Raw genomic sequence first — 18,341 nt, 5'->3', positions numbered from 1 at the left:
CTGCTAAGAACATAAGAAAAGCCCCGCTGGATCAGGCCAAAGGCCCATCTAGTCCAGCTTCTTGTATCTCACAGCAGCCCACCAAATGCCCCAGGGAGCACACAAGACAGCAGACACAACCAGCGTCCTGGTGCTCTCCCCTGCATCTGGCAATCAGAGGCAGCCTACCTCTAAAACCAAGAGCTTGCACATACCCACTATGATTTGTAACCCGTAATGAACTTTTCTTCCAGAAGTTGGTCAGTCCCCTCTTAAAGGCATCCAGGCAAGATGCCATCACTACTTCCTGTGGCAAAGAGTTCCACAAACTAATGACACGCTGGGTAAAGAAATATTTTCTTCTGTCTATCCTAACTCTCCCAACATTCAACTTCCATTGTTGTCCCCTGGTTCTGGTGTTATGTGAGAAGGAAAAGAGTGTCTCTCTATCTACTCTGTCCATCCCCTGCATGATTTTGTATGTCTCAATCATGTCCCCCTCAGGCATCTCTTTTCTAGACTGAAGAGGCCCAAATGCTGTAGCCCTTCCTCATAGGGAAGGTGCCCCACCCCAGCAATCATCTTAGTCGCTCTCTTTTGCACCTTTTCCATCTCCACTATATCCTTTTTGAGATGTGGCAACCAGAACTGGACACAATACTCCAAGTGTGGCCTTACCATTGAATTGTACAACAGCAGTACAATATTAGCTGCCTTATTTCAGTGCTTCCCCTGATGATCCCAAGCATGGAATTAGCCCTCTTCACTGCCTTCGAACATTGCGTCGACACTTTCATCAAGCTGTCCACAAGGACCCCAAGATCTCTCTCCTGATCTGTCACAGACGGTTCAGAACCCATTAGCCTATATGTCCATTTTTTATTCTTTGCCCCAGTGTGCATGACCTTACACTTACTTACATTGAAACGCATCTGCCATTTTGCTGCCCAATCTCCCAGTTTGGAGAGAGCCTTCTGGAGCTCTTCACAGTCTCTTCTGGTCTTCACCACTCCGAAAAGTTTGGTGTCATCTGCAAACGTGGCCACCTCACAGCTTAGCCTTGCCTCCAGGTCATTTATGAATAGGTTGAAAAGTACAGGTCCCAGAACAGATCCTTGAGGCACTCCACTTTCCACCTCTGTCCATTGTGAAAATTGCCCACTGCTGCATCAGCAGCAAGCAGTGAGAAGGGAGGGTAGAGAATCCCAAGCAAGATCCAGCACCTCTGCACCTCCTCCCAGCATGAAGGAGTCAGGCTGTTCTCACACAGAAGGGTTTTCCCCCTTGTCTGAGGCTGGGCTCTACTCGCTCTCCTAAAACATGCCAGGATCAGGCCTATTCAGACTTCACCTCAGAGACTGCCTCCTGCCCTGCCCTGGCCACAGCGTAGCTGCTTTGGAACCTCAGATCAATTAAGGCTATTTTCTGGTCCTTTTTAGCTTATTTCTATAAAAAGGAGGGAGAAGCGTGTCTCCATGATATACAATGGATCCCTCCCTTCATTCCTGAGACATTTGGGAGTAGGGAGGGTGCCCATGCACTCCTTAGGGGCCATGGCTATTGGTTTTACGCAATGTTGTAATTACAAAGCACACCTTGCAAAGCTGTATCCTTCTTTTGTTATACACAGCCATGGTGTTAAAAATGCTGCTACCATCACAGAGGCTTATTTGTGTTAACAGGGGCCCTGCACCGGCCTGTAGTTTTGGAATTGGTTTCTGTTTCTCTTTCTGTAGTTTCTGTTTTGGAATCTCAAATACATTCAAGTGTTCAAAGTTAGGCTGGGCTGGGGGAGATTCCTTTGTGAGCACAAGTGAGCCTCTGTGATGGTAGCAGCATTCTGAATATTCTTTGTGACAGGCACCCCCCCCCCCATACAACAGGGAACAGTGCCTGGAAGGTGCACCCCCCACATCTGACCACAGTGCATATTGCTCTCACCTCAGCTGCTGATAGGAGCCCTTACCCCTGCTAATTGAGCAAATAGGCAGCTTACAAGTGGTGTCCTCTTATATTCAGCAGGGGAGAGGAACTGTCCCTCTTCATCTTGGCATGACGTCTTGTCCAGTGGCTTTAGGTGGGGTCTCTTTTGTAGAGAGTGGGAGCCCTTTGGGGACAGAGCGCCATCCTAGATTTATTGAAATCACTTTATGAACTACTGAATTGAAAAGTGGCATATAAATATTCTTAATATAATATAGAGCAAGCTGGGCGCAACAGGTTGGTTTTTCCCCAGTACTAGCAGCAAGCCCTGGATGTACCAGTTCCCTTTTTACTATGTGGAGTTTTAAAACATGACTCCAAAGAACATTCCTGGCTGTAGCTTTTCCATAAATGTTTGGCCAATGTGTTGAGATATGGGGGGGGGGGGAGAGGGAGAGAGAACAACAGCAGTGGAAACACAGATTCTTGAGGCACCCCTTCCCTTTGCAGTCTCCCCTGAAATCAGAGTAAACACTGGACTCCTGATTCATTTGAGCACGTGTTGATCCTATTATTTTGGCTAGCCTGCTGGCTGGCCCTATTTGGTGCTGAATCAATGTTCACAGCTGCAAGGGTGGCTCCCCTTGAAGATGCCTCATGCAGCACATACCTCCAGAAGGTGCTTCATGCCAATGTTTTGAGGCACCATTTACACCTTACTCAGAAGAGGAATCCAAGAGGGAAAAACCATACAGTATAAATACATGGGTTTTCCAGAGATACATTGCCGGGGGGGGGGGGGGGGGGGGCTTGTTGCTGCACCCGAAACTAGGGTCATGTCAAACGGCTACTGACCCACAGGGAAATGGGAGGCTGCTGTCTCTGCTATTTGGGAGTTGGAAGTATTATATTTGTTTGGAAACATAAAACAAGAAGGGCAGCAGTACCGCCATCTCCCTGGCCCCTTATGGAAAGCCTGTTCTGTGCCTTTCAGAAATGCAGGACATTCAACAGGTGCAACTTTTCCCCTTGGTGCACCTCTGTGCTGGTAAAGCTGCACCTGCTGAACGTTTGCAGGTCATTGTGCAGTTGTTAAAGGCACAGTTCCTTATCAGAAAAAAGGGGGCACGAGTATATGACTTTGAATGGAATATATGTCATTGCCAGAAGTTTTCCTTCATCTTTGTTGGAAAATAGGAATTGTGTTGGGATGGGATTACATTGACTAAGGGCCCTCCTGTGACTCTGATCTGGAAAGGGTGAAGAAGACCTGACTGGCAAGAGATGCTTAAAAAACAGTAATCAGAAGGCTAAAGAGAGGAAGTTACAGCCTGGGAATAGAAGGTTCCATGAGGATCTGGAGTAGGAATGGAAGATCCTTGACTGAAGAGAAGGAACAAGGATGACTTCTGCCCGTGGAAGTTGTTGATTCAGATAGACTATGACTACACAAAAGCACAAGGTGGTTTTCCTTGGGACTTCCTTAAGCTGGGGACTACCTATACATCTGAAATGCTCTGCAGGCTGAAAAATATGCTGCAGCACAAAATTTCAAGTACTATTAGTGTAACACCTGTGAACTTGGCCTATTAGTTTTTAACACACTTTTTCTAGCAGCAGCTCTCATTAGGTGCAAACTGAAAGCCAAATTAATAGCATTAGATTTGACCAATCAGTTCCTCCAGTGTATTTGGGTTTGGTGATCAGAAAACTCAGGACTCTCCTTTCTCCATTGTGGAGACTTGAAAACGCTGAGAACAACTACTGCAGACAGATGTTTCAGAGTTCTAACGTGAATTGAATAGCACAACCAAAAGTTCTAGCTGTTTATATAGCTGTTTCAATTATAAAGTTGATATGCCAAAGTTAGTTCCAAGTAGGAAACTGCATTTATTTGATTCAAAACTTGAAAGGTTTTGCATTATTGCTTAGAGAGACTTTGGAAATGTGGCTTTGAGAAGCTGAATAGAGAATGAATTTCCCATCCAAACCTCAAGAGCGGAGCATATCCTGGTAGCAACTTTCTTCACATTGGGCAGCACATTCTGCAGGGGAAGCTCCTTTTAAGCCCTTTGTTCTGTTGGCATGAAGAACCAACTAGATCTCAACTGTGAACTATCACTCCTAAGGGTCTCTGCATTTCCAGAACAAATGGTCTGGTGGCAGTGTGTGCTTTTTGGTGGTTGCAAAGCCCAACCCGCCTTTCTGTGCAGTCAGGTCAATGCTCCTAGCAGCCAGCAGGGAAGCCCCAACACTAGTATGTTGGTGCAGAGAACGGGTGGTGGGTGGAGAGGCTGGGAAGGTTGAGGAAAAAGGCAAAGACGGGTGGAGGAGGAGGAGGTGTATGTGTTAAGGCCAGGAAGGGGGCTGGATCAGTACCAACCCACCTACCTGGCCTCTATCTCCAAATCCAGGTCCGCTCAGACATGTGCCAACAAAACCGCTGATATAACCATTGGTTGTCATAGCTGATTCATGTCAGAGCTCTGGAACTTTCCTGTTCAGTGGTTCCTGGCCTTGCTTCTGAGGCCCTGGTGAAATACTGAACTAGATTCCACCAGGGACCAACCACTCTACAGCTTTGAAAATCAACTCCAAACCATGCTTCAGCCTCTTCCTGAGAAGTCCACCCCGAACTACATGATCTTCCTTGCCAGGGAAGCAATCATTAGATCACTGGTGGTCTCAAAAAGTCTCTATGCAGAGGAGTCCATTTTGGCTGAGGTATAGAAAATCAATTGCAGAAGGACAGGGAGGTTTTTGTTACAATGCTTGCTTCCTACTCCCTGTTTTCCCCCCTAGAACCCATCAGTCAATGTTATGAACTGTCATAGAACAAATGTGTCTTTCGTCATAGAACAAGTATGTCTTTAAAGCTTTTTGTTGGCCTGCAAGTTATTTTAGTTCAGTGGACAGGCACCAGATGCAACTATGCTAGTTTTGGTCCAACAAAGTCCAACTATGCTAGTTTTGGTCCAACAAAAGGAGTAACCATAAATCATTCTGAAAGAGAATCATGACCTTCACAGAGACACTCTAGTCATAAAGAAGTCAAAACATGATTTATTTTTCACACTAGCATTCCTTCAAGGAACTCAGGGCAGTATACATGGTTCCTTCTTTCATTGTGTCTTCATAGCAACCTTGTCAGGTAGGTGAGGCTGAGAGTGACTGGCCGAAGGTCACCTAGGAAGCTTTGTGACTGAGCATGGATTTGAACCTGGATCTTCCAGGTTTAAGTCCAATACCGGAACTCTTTCCCAGAATTCATTTTAAATAATACAAGGCTGATTTACAAATGAGTCTGAAATCAAGATATACATAACAATTTCACCCATTCTGCCCATTAGGCTTCAATTTTAAAAATACAAACAAATGTGTAAATGATTTGCAAGTCCTTCAAAGCTCTAACACTGAAGTTTTTGTTTCTTCAGTGAAACATACCTCTAATCCCGGGGAGAAAGATGGTAAGCCGCTGTATTTTTTTGTTCAAGCATTAACAGGGAACATTAATTGCAATCTGAACTAACTGCATTGATATGCAAATTATTTTAAGTGCAAGCAATATATCGCAATGTTATGTCATTGAAACAAAGGAATGCATTTTCAAAAAACAATTAAATAAGCACTATAGGAGTTGCAGGACGAAAAAGGCAGTCACCCTATTTCTACCAAGTCAAACTTTATTATACAATTACAAGTAACCCTCATTATTCGCAGGGATTCCATTCCCAGAACACCCGCGGATAAGGAAAACTGCAGGTATTGAAAACCCATGGTTTTTGGAACACACACCCTGAACTCAACTGGAGCTGAGCTCCGGTCAGATCTGGAGGGTCTTCTGAAGCCCGTAGAGGCCACATGCATCCACCCACAGCCTCGAAGGGCATCAAAAAACCACCCGGACCCATTTAAAGGCGACTTCCAGTTTTCAACTTTAGGCTTCATTCTGAAGACTGCAGAGGCCTGCATAGCACAGGTCCCCTCGCCTCTGGAGACTGCAGGCTGACGCGCACCATGGGTTTGGGGACCCGCAGATGAAGAAATCCACGCGTACTGAACCTGTGGATAATGCAGGTTGCCTGTATTTTCTAAACATCATGTCCTTATTTTGAAAAGGCAATTTAAAGCAGCTTCTGCATTATATTTCATAGGGAAGCCTGCTGCAAACTATCAAACTCCAAGGCAAATTAAATTAAAGGAACATATTCCAGTCTTGTCTCTGCTGACTGAACCGGAGAGAAGCTGGTCTCATTATTATTATATGACATGGGGCAGCAGCTACAAGTGATGGATTATCAGCCTCACCCAAGAATTACACAAGCCTGCAAAATTGAGTGTGAAAAAAACTTTTTCAAAATTTATGGTAGTTGTATATGAATTTAGGGTGCTGATTCAAAAGATGGCATCAGTTTTTCCCCTTCACATATAGTTTCGTAGATATGGAATAGTCTTGTTAGTGAATGGTTCAAGCTTGGTTCAAGTGAAAAAGTGGTTGGTCACTGACATCAGTTCCAACAGCAAGTTTCTATCCTGCACTTGTGTGGTTTTAGCCATCCCTTTATTCGCTTAGCTATACCCCAATATGACTGAGATTCAGGTTTCATCCTCAGCAAAGTCAGATAATTCCTAAAAGTCCATCTGTACTACATTCTTCCAATTGTGTTCTACCCCTGCCCAAAGATACCTACATTTATCATCATAGCTCTTTCTTCTGACATGTTTCTTCACTGAGTTTGTTGGGTGACACATTATTCATTGCTCTGTTGGTATGACGGAAGAGTCGCTCAGTATTATTGTATGTCCAGAGGGGGTTAAAGATTGCAGTGAGAACACTTAACCCCATGAATACAAGAGCAAAATGCAAGAGTCCCAGATTTTCCAGCATAGCATTCCAATTGGAAATGCACACCCATGACATGTGGTAAAGAAGGATCATGCGGCAGTGAAACATGTGTATTACCATCCATTGGTTTGCCTTCCAAAATAATGTGTTACCCCTGCCAACCTGGAAAAGAAGCAAATAAAGTTAGATTCAATATTCATGTAGTATTTTTGTTTTCACTGTCTGGCATTTACCTGGGCGTCTTTATGAGCCTCTTGACTCCAGAAAGGTCTTTGACAGGTTCGGGTTTTTGCCTGGGCATTCTCATGAGCCTTATGAGAAACTGGCAGGAACATGATCACCATGATTGCACTGCTGCCAGGCAGGGAAGGGTTTTTTCCACTTATCTGGATGTCACTATGGTTCTTCAGAGGATCTGGCAATCACACTGCTGCCAACTTCTCGAGGCCCAAGCAAAAACCTCAACCTGTCAAGTCCCTTTCTGGAGTCAAGAGGCTCATAGGGACACTCAGGCAAATACCCAAAACTATCAAGACCCTTCTTAGAGTGGGGCACGGAATAGCCCTTCTCTGGTTCCCCTGGTGGTCACAACCTATCAGTTTGGGAACCACTGAATGAGAGGCTTCACAGGACAGAACTGGTATAGTAAATGGAAGTCACATCAAACCTGAAAGGGAATATATTTGTGCTATAATCAAGGACTCAAATTAGAGAAGACAAATATTGCAGAAAAGCAAATTGGGCTGTCCTAACTTCTGAACTGTTTGAAGGTATTTACAGAAGATCTTTGATCATTTTTCCAAGCCAGTCTGAGGTCTAGAAAATTGACCCATCTCTCTTTATTCAAATTAACCCATTTCTGCCCAGCCCACAGGTGTACACATTTGGTCCCTGTTGCATCTATGCAATGTTGGGCAGAAATGGCTTAAATGAAGCTGCTCCAATACACTGAATAGTAGCAAAGTAAGATGAAGCAAACACAAGTAGGAGAGTAAGTAAGTAAGATGAGAGTATATCTTGCAAAGTAAGTAGGAGAGTAAGTAAGTAAGATGAGAGTAGATCTTGCAAAGTAAGATGATGCAAACACAAGTTCACCAAGAGATGGGTGAACAATTTGACTTCACTATGAACACGTGGCATATCACTGGATGGAAGGCTACCATGATAACAAGACCACCTGTGCCAACATTTGTTTGATTTGCTTGGCAACTTACTGGAGGACACTATGTTCCTTTTGTTTCAACACAATTGACACACTTTGAGCCCAATCCTACCCAAGTTTCCCATTCTGATGCAGTGCCAATGCAATCCCAAGATAAGAGGATAAACATTCTCTTACCTTGAGGAGGCATCTGTGACTGCCCCCCTCATTACATGGTGCAGCGCACACCCCATTGGCACAGCTGCATCAACACTGGAAAGTTAGGCAGGATTGGGCCTTCAGTCCCTCACCAACTGGTATCAGATTTTATGGTTAAATCAGTTGTTATATTATGCCCCTCCCCCCAAAAATAAAACAATTGATTGAGAAGATGTCTCTTCCTTTGCACAGCAGTTTCTCACCTTCATAAGCACCTTTGATACATATTCAAAAGGTGTACACATTTCAAGCAGCATTCCCATCAAAGGTATATAATGTCCAGATTTTATGTTGGTTACTAAACCCAAAAATCCACCAAAGGCAAAGGAATGGTGAATGAGTCCTTGCAAGTTAGATGTCTGGAAAATAAAATTAAATGCATGAAAAGATACATTTTCCCACAAGAAGAACCCAGAAGTTATTAAGCAGATGAACCAACTCCAGTCCTGCTGGGAATACACCTTGTCAGCCTGAAAAACTGGATCCAGAAGCAAGGCCCACAAGCCAGCAGCACAACTCTGAATTGCAAAAACACCTCGCACTCCAATCATACTCAAGAAAAATTTGTCCTTTGCTGGCAATAAGCGATAAGAGATGCTCATCCAAGAAGACAAATAATGCAAGGAAAAAAATACTCCCAAGGAGATGAAAAGGCCTGCTGCCATGAATTTCAAGCGGACCTCCCACAAAGTATAATCCCAGGCAAAAATAGATCCAGATGCTGCCTCGTTGTTTTCTAGATTCATTTCTTCAATTTCTGCTGCAAAGCACGTAGTAAGAATTCTTTCAGGGAAGCTTCACTCACAGTTCAGTTCTGATTAAGGATCTTCTGCCTTACATGCAGCAGGGGCCAGTTACACACTACCATCTGCAAAAGAAGGTTTATAGAAGACTGTGCGTTAATACAGAGATAGCTCTAACACAGCCATTTTCAACCACTGTGCTATGCCGTACTGGTGTGCCACGAGCAGTCCACAGCTGTGCCACAGGAATTTGGGGGAAGGTCATTTATTAGTAGGGCCAATGGGGGGATGTGAGCCCCCCACTGGCCTTGTCAAGTGTCAAAAACCTGATGGTGTGCCTTGGGCCACCATGAGAGCCAGGGCGGTGTAGTGGTTTGGGAGGTAGACTCAGAACTGGAAGACCCAGGTTCAAACCCCCCCTCAGCCACAAAGCGTCCTGGGTGACCTTGGGTCAGTCACTTTCTCTCAGCCTCACCTACCTCACAGGGTTGTTGTGAGGAAAAAAGAAGGGGAACAGCCATGTAAACTGCCCTGAGCTCTTTGGAGGAAGGGCGGTATAAAAATGTGATAAATAAATAAATAGGGCATTTGAGTGCCTTGTCAGTGTGCCCTGAGATGAAAAGGATTGGAAATCTCTGCTGTAACAGATCTCGTAGACCAGGGGTGCCCAAACCCCGGCCCTGGGGCCACTTGCGGCCCTCGAGGCTTCTCAATGCGGCCCTCAGGGAGCCCCCAGTCTCCAATGAGCCTCTGGCCCTCCGGAGATTTGTTGGAGCCCACACTGGCCCGATGCAGTGTGAGGGCGACTGTTTGACCTCTCGCATGAGCTGTGGGACGAGGGCTCTCTCCACTGCTTGTTGTTTCACATCTGTGATGCAGTAGTGGAAGCAAAGAAAAGGCCAGCCTTGCTTTGTGCAAGGCATTTTATAGGCATGAGCTATTGCAAGACCTTCATTTATTCATATAAGTTCATCTTTAATATATTTATTTATGTAAACTTATGTAAATTTATTTAAATTTGAAATGTAAATTAATTCTTTTTTCCCCTGGCCCCGGACACAGTGTCAGAGAGATGATGTGGCCCTCCTGCCAAAAACTTTGGACACCCCTGTCGTAGACAATTGATTACTGGATTAATATGAATCCAGATTCTTTGCCATCAGTCAGGTTCACATTCTTCCTCATTCCAAATACCAGAAATGTGTGAATGACGTAAGAAACTGTATCACCAACCAGAAGGTACCTTAAGGCATTCCACTCTACTGCTAATACACTATGTGCTTTTTGTACTTAAACCCACTGGAACAACACAGATCACATGATCACAGGTGCGAGGGAAGGCCTGGCAGTGAGCATGAGAACCCAGAGAGCTGCAACAGCAGCTGGCTACCTGGGATAGTGGATTGCATGCAGTGTTTGCTCACGTGAGGTGGAGATGACTGTGCATGATGTTTCTTCTGTCTACAGGGGAAAGGGAGCATGGAGATGCATGCGCTGATTCTGCCCCTTCATGGCAATTCTATTTCTGATTTCTGATTTGAGGGAAGAACAAGAAGTGATGGTATTCAGACTCGTACTGTTGGCAGGGAGGTAAGGAGGCAGAGGCTCAAATGTCCTAGAGCCGAGCACTGCTGTAGTTTTGAAGGCTTTGGCAGAGTGACCCAGTCTGTCTTTAAACAGAGGCTGGATATCCTCCATTGTGGATGCTGCAGTTCTGAACACTCTGCATTGGCAGCGGGTTGGACGATGATCTTGAAGGTCTTAAATCTGATTTCTGTGTATTCCAATGTATTACTTTCTACATATTGGAGAGCATATTTGAGAGCATATAGAGATTGGCAGTTTTTCCGATGCGACCGTGTTGTGTTTTGTGCCTAGTGCGTTTAAGAATTTTCAGAGATACTGAAAAGAGTGTTTTTATACTGTTGCTGCTCCTACTGAAGAGGTTTCCCACTTGCCCTTCCTCTGAAGGAACAGGCTGTTACTGTCCTATGTGACAAGAGCCTGGTGAAGTGAAAGAGGCATGGAATAGGCTGGTGAAATAACAGTTTGCACTAACTCAGTTGCAAAGTTAAGCAGCATTCCACATGGCAGCTGTGAGCTTGTATCTGCAGATTTGATATATTGCAGCTTTTACAATCCCAGGGCCAGTTCAGACATTCAAAGTCTTACCTACAGATTGTAACTGTCCTAGCTGTTCCTTTGACATTTTCACATGAAGGTCTGGTCCACCTGTGCATGTACAGTATGCATGTAATATATGTAGTATGCCTGCACAGTTGTCATTCCAAGATGAATGTGCATGCAAAGCATTATTGTTCCTATATCTGTTAGAGAGAGATGTGCTCTCTTTTCCAGGGGAAAAACATTGTGACTTTTTCTTTTATTAAAAGGGATATTCAATTTTGGGACGATCTGGACTGCATAGATCTAAGAGGCCCAGTGGAGTCCAGCAACGGAATGAAAGCAAGAAGCGAAATTCTGTTAAAGGATCTTCTACTCTTACACCGAGGGATAAGATACACACTGCTACTGTAAGAGAAGATTTATAGAAGACTGTGCATTAGAGATCACTCAACGTGTACAGTAGTTCTAATGAGTTGCACAGAGCACTGGTTGTTAAACCTATCCGTCTCTGGAGCCCTTCACACTTTTGAAGGTGTTTTGAGGACCCTACATGGTCTTGGGGAGCATCAGAGAGCTGTTACATATGTCAAGTGGCAGAAAACCAAGCCCAGTGCTGAATACCGGTAAATATATGGCTGAATATCAGCCATACCAGAGTGAGAACAGGGGCGACAGGAGGCACAGATGAGCACACCAGGAAGGGGCAAATGGTGGCCATTGATAGTATGCTCTTAGAACCCCTGATGGGGTCTCAGGGCCCCAATTAGCACACTTTCAGAAATGTTGACATAGAGAACTAATTCACATACTGCATTATTAGTGCCACAGAAGCAATATCTCCATGACTTCTTCCCCCACTGTTCTGCTGATGTTTGGATCCAAATTCTATACCACCCATCACAAGCCAGGATTGTATGGTTCCAGTACTGGTAATGCGCGAATTTAAGAAATTATGATACCAACCATTATGTATCTTACAGCATGTTTTGCCAGATTCCTGGTCCAAGCTTCACCTACAGAACCTATGCCCACTTTAAGCTAATTAGCTTCCCTTTGTTCCCCAACAATGTGCAGTTCCACACTGCAGCCCTGCTGGACCCCACCACCAGGGTTGCTCGCCTGTTCAACCTGCAGAGGTCCTCCTTCCTCCCCTCTCCTGCCAGCAGCTTCTCCAGCCACCACAGCAACACTTTGATCCTCAGCAGATCTCAGGCATGGCAGTCACTAGTAGTCTCTGTTTCAGCAGTCCCCATTCTAGCAATACTCAGAAGTTCATTCACCTGTCTCTCTGTCAGTCAGCAGGTCCATTAGTTCCATTAATCCTATTAGCTTAGCTCACTCTCTCTCCTTCCTTCTACTACCCACACCCTTTTCCTTCCTGCAGGTTCTGCTTTTAACCCTGTGGGTCTTTTTGCCTCCAAGTGACTGTAGCTGTGAGACACACTCACTGCAATCTGAGGCCCTGGTGTTAACCCCATGCTTGCCTGCCAGAGCAAGGGGCCACTGTTGACACCACAGCCTATCTCCTAGAGCAGGGGTGCCCTAACCCTGGCCTGGGGGCCACTTGCGGCCCTTGGGGACTCCCAATCCAGCCCACAGGGAGCTCCCAGTCTCCAATGAGCCTCTGGCCCTCCAGAGACTTGCTGGAGCCTGCGCTGGCCCAACACAGTTTCTCTCAGTGTGAGGGCAACTGTTCAACCTCTCTTGTGGGCTGTGGGACTAGGGTTCACTCCACTGCTTACTGTTTCATGTCTGTGATGATGATGCAGCAGCAGCAGCAAAGGAAAGGCTGGCCTTGCTTTGTGCAAGGCCTTTTATAGGCCTTGAGCTATTACAAGACCTTCATTCATTCCTATAAGTACCATCTCTAACATATTCATTTATGTAAATTTATTCAAGTTTGAAACGTAAATTAATTCTTTCCCTCCCTCCTTCTCACCCCCACCCTGACAGTGTCAGAGAGAGGATGTGGCCCTCTTGCCAAAAGGTTTGGACACCCCTGTCCTAGAGAGATCTTGAGCATTCCATTACACAGCATTCAACTAAGATATAAATATGTGCTTTACATATTTAAACCCACTATACAATGACCTTGGACACTGTTTCTCAAACTGTAGGTCAGGGCCCACTAGGTGGGTTGTGAGCCAATTTCAAGAGGGTCCCCATTCATTTCAATATTTTATTTTTAGTATATTAAACTTGATGCCAACATGTTATGTGACTGCATTTGGGGAGATCTGTACTTTTAACAGGCTACAATGTATATGCTTTTAACAATCATAGTCAATGGGGCTTAGGGCCCAATCCTATCCAACTTTAGAGCACCAATGCAGCTGCAATAGAGCCCAAATGTAAGGGAACAAACATTCCTTTACCTTGAGGAGGCCTCCATGACTACACCTCCACAAGATGTAGCACACGTCCTGTTGGCATGGCTGCATCAGTGCTGAAAAGTTGGATAGCATTGGGCCCTTAGTCCTGGGTAAGTGTGGATAAGATCACAGCCTAGGATTGTTAAAAGTTTTCCCTGCTTGACAATGTCACTTCTGGCCATGACATACCAGGGTAAAGAGATCACTTCTGGCAGGTCCCAACAGATTATCATTCTAAAAAGTGGGTCCTGGGCTACAAAGTTTGAGAACCACTGATAGGAGATCCCATGATTTCAGGAAGGAGACTGAAGAGGTAAAACAACACCCGTAATGGATGCTAGGTTTACTTTGGAGTCGCAGCCAGAGAAAGAGATACTTTGCAACTTTCTTCCATCAGTGACAGTGTGCTCCCCTGAGCATGAGCTGAATTCCAGGTGCATGCCTCAGACTCACAGCTGTGACCCATTTCCACACGCGAACAATTCAGATCCTGGCCTGACAGCCCAATCCTAGGCGTATCTACTCAGAAGTAAGCCCCATTAGAGTCAATGGGGCTCACTCCCAGGAAAGTGTGGATAGGATTGGGCTGTTAATCTCCTTTTCTCTGCTGCTTCTTCGTCAGAAACAGCCAGAAAAACCCCCATTTAGACTGGGCGCCAGCCTGGCAGCCCTGCAGGCGGTCGAGCCTTTCGCTTTCGCTTTCTCCCTGTCGGGTCAGCTCCATCTTTGGGCGATGGAGGCGGCCGGCCGGCGAGGAAGGCAACCGGAGCGCTCCCCTGGCTCGCGCCACAGACCAGGGCGTGTTCATTGCGGAGGCGGTGCTGACCCCTCGGGGCGGAGGCCTGATCCCAACACATCTTCACTAAGTCACCGCGAATCCCCCCCCCGCAGTTGCCTTTCCTCTCCCCACCTCCACTACAGTGAATGCAGCACCACGTGCGAAGGGATGCCCAAATGGGGCTGGATCTCTCAAGCTCTCCCCCTGCGAAGACTTTGCGCGCTACTTACTAGCGAGGGGCCTCGCCCTGCTCCTCTCCACCAGCGCTGTCGACCTCCTCGTCACCTGCTAAGCCCCTCCCGAGCGGCAGGCGACCAATCCTCCAAGCCAGACCTGCTCAGCGCCGGGGCGTCAGGCGCAGCAGGACCTCGACTGGCTTTCTTCCGCCTCCGTGTGAAGCCTTGCCCCGGGGCGGAGGTGGAGAAGGAGCCGCACATGAGTCACGGGGGTCCTCCACGGAGCGACTGAATCACTCGCTGCAAAACCCTTGGAAGCCCTCCAGGGCTGCCCTCACTCGCCCCCAAAGGCTTGCAGCAGAAAGGCCAGGGCCGGCCCCTTGTCGCTGGGAGGGAGCTGGAAATTTCCTGGGATCTCAGAAAATGTATACATAGATTGTGTGAAGACCGACACACACGTTTTGCGTAAGCCTACATAGTTTTGTACGTTGCAATTTGTAGAAATTATGACCCAATGGGGGAAGGGAAGGGGCCCCAAAGAAACTTTTATATCCCCAAAAGGAGGACGGAAGACTTTTACACCCCCTTATCAAATCCCTCTCCGAGGCCCTGAGCGGTCTCCGGACCCAGCCCTGTCCTGCCTTCCAGGGCTGATGCAGCCCCCAGGTGAGGGAACAGACCTTGAGGAGGCCTCGGTGACCGCCCCCCTTGCAGAATGCAGGGTTAGTCCCACCGGCACGGCTGCATCAGCGCCACAAAGCTGGGAAGGATCGGGCCCTCTCTCCCGCAGCAGCGGCGGCACCTGCCCCGCTTCCAGGGGCAGGCAGCAACTCGCGGTGCCTGCTTCTCCCCGGGCTGCAACGTTGTTTCTCTCCCTCTCCCCCCCCCCCCCGGCCCTGGGAAGGCGCCTACGGGCGGCAGCCCCACCGACTTCCACTTTTGCCCGGCTGGCGCCCAGCCAGCTCCTTCCCCGGGCGCTGGCGCACCGGCTCCATCCCCGTTTCGCAGGCACCAGGAGCACTGGCGCCGCCAGGGGGGCGCGGGCAGCACCAGGGGGAGTGACGAGACACGCGCCCCCACCCCACTTACCAAGCCGCGAGAGGCACCTGCAGCGGAATCCGGAGCTGCCTGCCAGCCCTTCCCAACTCCGGACGGAAGTTTCTGCAGCGTCGCTCGCACGCGCCAGTTTCGCTGCAGACGCGAGCTTCGAGGCGCCAAACGAAGCCTCCGGGCTTGCGCAGTGTCCTGCGCACGCGCCAGCCTCGCACGAGATGCCAGCTATGAGGGGTCTGTCCTTTCCAACACACGTCCGTACTTGTTGCGAGCCTTGCAGGTGGAGGCCGGAGAGCTGAGCAGCTTGGTGGTCGCAGGCAGAGAGGCACAAGCAGCAGAGCCAGGCAGCTGCAGGACAGCAGTCCTTTCTTGTCCCAGAGTGGAGCCTGCTGGAGGGACTGAAAGCATCCGCTACCCTCCCACAAAGCACAGGTGCGAGGGAAGGCCTGGCAGTGAGCATGAGCTGCAATAGCAGCTGGCTGCCTGGGATAGCTGATTGCATGCAGTGTTTGCTCACCAGAGATGGAGAGGACTGTGCATGATGTTTCTTCTGTCTACGGGGAAAAGGGAACATGGAGATGCATGCGCTGATTCTGCCCCTTCGTGGCAAGGGGGGAACATTTCATTGGAACACATTGTCAGTGGCGTATACATTTCACAGGACTGGCATACTGTGCTTCCATTGCAAAGTTGGGAATTATTTTATTTCTGATTTCTGTTTTGTTGAGGAAGAATCGAGGGAAGAACAAGAGGTGATGGTATTCAAACTTGTACTGTTGGCAGGGAGGTAAGGAGGCAGAGGTTCAAATGTCTTAGAACCGAGCACTGCTGTAGTTTTGAAGGCTTTGGCAGAGTGACCCAGTCTGTCTTTAAACAGAGGCTGGATATCCTCCATTGTGGATGCTGTAGTTCTGAACACTCTGCATTGGCAGGGGGTTGGACAATGATCTTGAAGGTCTTACATCTGATTTCTATGTATTCCAATGTATTACTTTCTACATATTGGAGAGCATATTTGAGAACATATAGAGATTGGCAGTTTTTCCGATGCGACCGTGTTGTGTTTTGTGCCTAGTGCGTTTAAGAATTTTCAGAGATACTGAAAAGAGTGTTTTTATACTGTTGCTGCTCCTACTGAAGAGGTTTCCCACTTGCCCTTCCTCTGAAGGAACAGGCTGTTACTGTCCTATGTGACAAGAGCCTGGTGAAGTGAAAGAGGCATGGAATAGGCTGGTGAAATAACAGTTTGCACTAACTCAGTTGCAAAGTTAAGCAGCATTCCACATGGCAGCTGTGAGCTTGTATCTGCAGATTTGATATATTGCAGCTTTTACAATCCCAGGGCCAGTTCAGACATTCAAAGTCTTACCTACAGATTGTGTCTGTCCTAGCTGTTCCTGTGACATTTTCACATGACAGGCTGGTCCACCTATGCATGTACAGTATGCATGTAATATATGTAGTATGCCTGCACAGTTGTCATTCCAAGATGAATGTGCATGCAAAGCATTATTGTTTCTGTATCTGTTAGAGAGCTGTGCTCTCCTTTCCAGGGGAAAAACATTGTGACTTTTTATTTTATTAAAAGGGATATTCAATCTTGGGACGATATGGATTGCATAGATCTAAGAGGCCCAGTGGAGTCCAGCAACGGAAAGAAAGCAAGAAGCGAAAGAAAATAATCAAGCTAGAAGCTGGAGCCATGCTTCAATATGTCAAAAAAAGACTAGAAGATGAGCAGCCTGGTTCCTCCAAAGACACTGCTCTGCCTCCCATTGAAGAAGCTGCTTTTCATGAATCCGAAGCTAGCATGCATTCTGCAGAAGAAACGGAAAATATGGAAGAATTGGAGGATACAGCTGAAAGTGACTCTAGCCATGACACAGACACTGAACATGAGATGAGTGGTGTTCAGGGGAAAGATTTACAAATGTTACGTGATGTGTCTTTCTGGGAGATACCAGTTCCAGATACTGTTCGGGTTCAAGTTGTCTAAATTGGAAGTACTCCTTTCCAGAACAAGGATGGGCCTTTTGGTGTTCTGATGAGGAAAGGTGAGAAAGCCAAGGGAGAGGTGCACCAGCTTTCAAAAGAGTGGTTCTACCAGCTGATGCCAAATGGGCAGAAAATTCTGTGGTCATGGATGGTATACTCTCCTGTGAGTGAACACTTATACTGCTTCTGCTGCTGACTGTTTGCTACTAGTGCCACAGAGAAATAATAATATATATATACAGTATTTATATACCGCCTTTCTTGGTCTTTATTCAAGACTTTATTCAAGGCGGTTTACATAGGCAGGCTTATTAAATCCACGCAGGGATTTTTACAAATTGAAAGAAGGTTCTTTCTTTCAAGAACCACTACATTCAAGGTGTTACACTCCGATCTGGCTTCACATTCTGGCCTCCATCCTCCCACGCTCCGAGCAGATGGAACAGCTCAGCTGCAGCTTGCCAGCTGCTTCAAGGTCGCACGGTGCCGGTGGCCTCGAACTGGCGACCTTGTGGATGTTAATCTTCAGGCAAATGGAGGCTCTACCCTCTAGACCAGACCTCCTGCCTGAAAACATCCAGGTTTGTGACTGGTTTTCAGATTTGGTGGAAACTGAGTCCAAGAGTGCCTGACCATGAGGAATCTGAGGAACACCTGCATTGCCTTGAAAGATGGAAAATGTTGGAAGGAGGTCTGAGGCTGCACAAAACCATTGATGCGGAAAATATTTCTTCAATAGAAATGCAAAAGAGAAAGTGGAAGGCCATCTTGCAAAGACTGCTGGATATTACATTATTTCTTGCAAAGCAGAATCTGGCCTTTCGTGGTCACAAGGAAGATGAAACCTCAATGAATAAAGGGAACTTTCTGGAGATGGTGATGGTTCTTTCAAAGTATGATTCAGTGCTGAAAGAACACCTGATAAGATTTTTTTACTCACCTTCCGGTAGCTCTCCCAACAATAACATGCAGCACATGCTCTGTTGGTA

At 46.8% G+C, this 18,341-nt stretch overlaps 1 protein-coding gene across 2 annotated transcripts; it reads right to left on the bottom strand.

Moving 5' to 3' along the window:
* Nucleotides 1–4,978: 4,978 nt before the first annotated feature.
* LOC136663630 (protein CLN8-like) lies at nt 4,979–15,477 on the bottom strand. 2 transcript variants are annotated; one of them, XM_066640468.1, is made up of 3 exons: nt 15,394–15,477; nt 8,312–8,976; nt 4,979–6,910 (listed from the first exon to the last, which is right to left on the bottom strand). In XM_066640468.1, exons 2-3 carry the CDS (start codon nt 8,852–8,854, stop codon nt 6,602–6,604), a joined length of 852 nt encoding a protein of 283 aa, XP_066496565.1. In that variant the 5' UTR covers nt 8,855–8,976; nt 15,394–15,477; the 3' UTR covers nt 4,979–6,601. The 2 variants fall into 2 exon arrangements, with proteins under 2 accessions (XP_066496565.1, XP_066496558.1); XM_066640461.1 differs by lacking the exon at nt 15,394–15,477 and adding an exon at nt 14,359–14,426.
* Nucleotides 15,478–18,341: the final 2,864 nt, after the last annotated feature.

Source organism: Tiliqua scincoides, chromosome 1 (assembly GCF_035046505.1).
Source record: "Tiliqua scincoides isolate rTilSci1 chromosome 1, rTilSci1.hap2, whole genome shotgun sequence".
Lineage (NCBI taxonomy): Eukaryota > Metazoa > Chordata > Lepidosauria > Squamata > Scincidae > Tiliqua > Tiliqua scincoides.
Note: the sequence above shows the minus strand (reverse complement) of the source record. Positions and strands in the feature narration are given on the sequence as shown.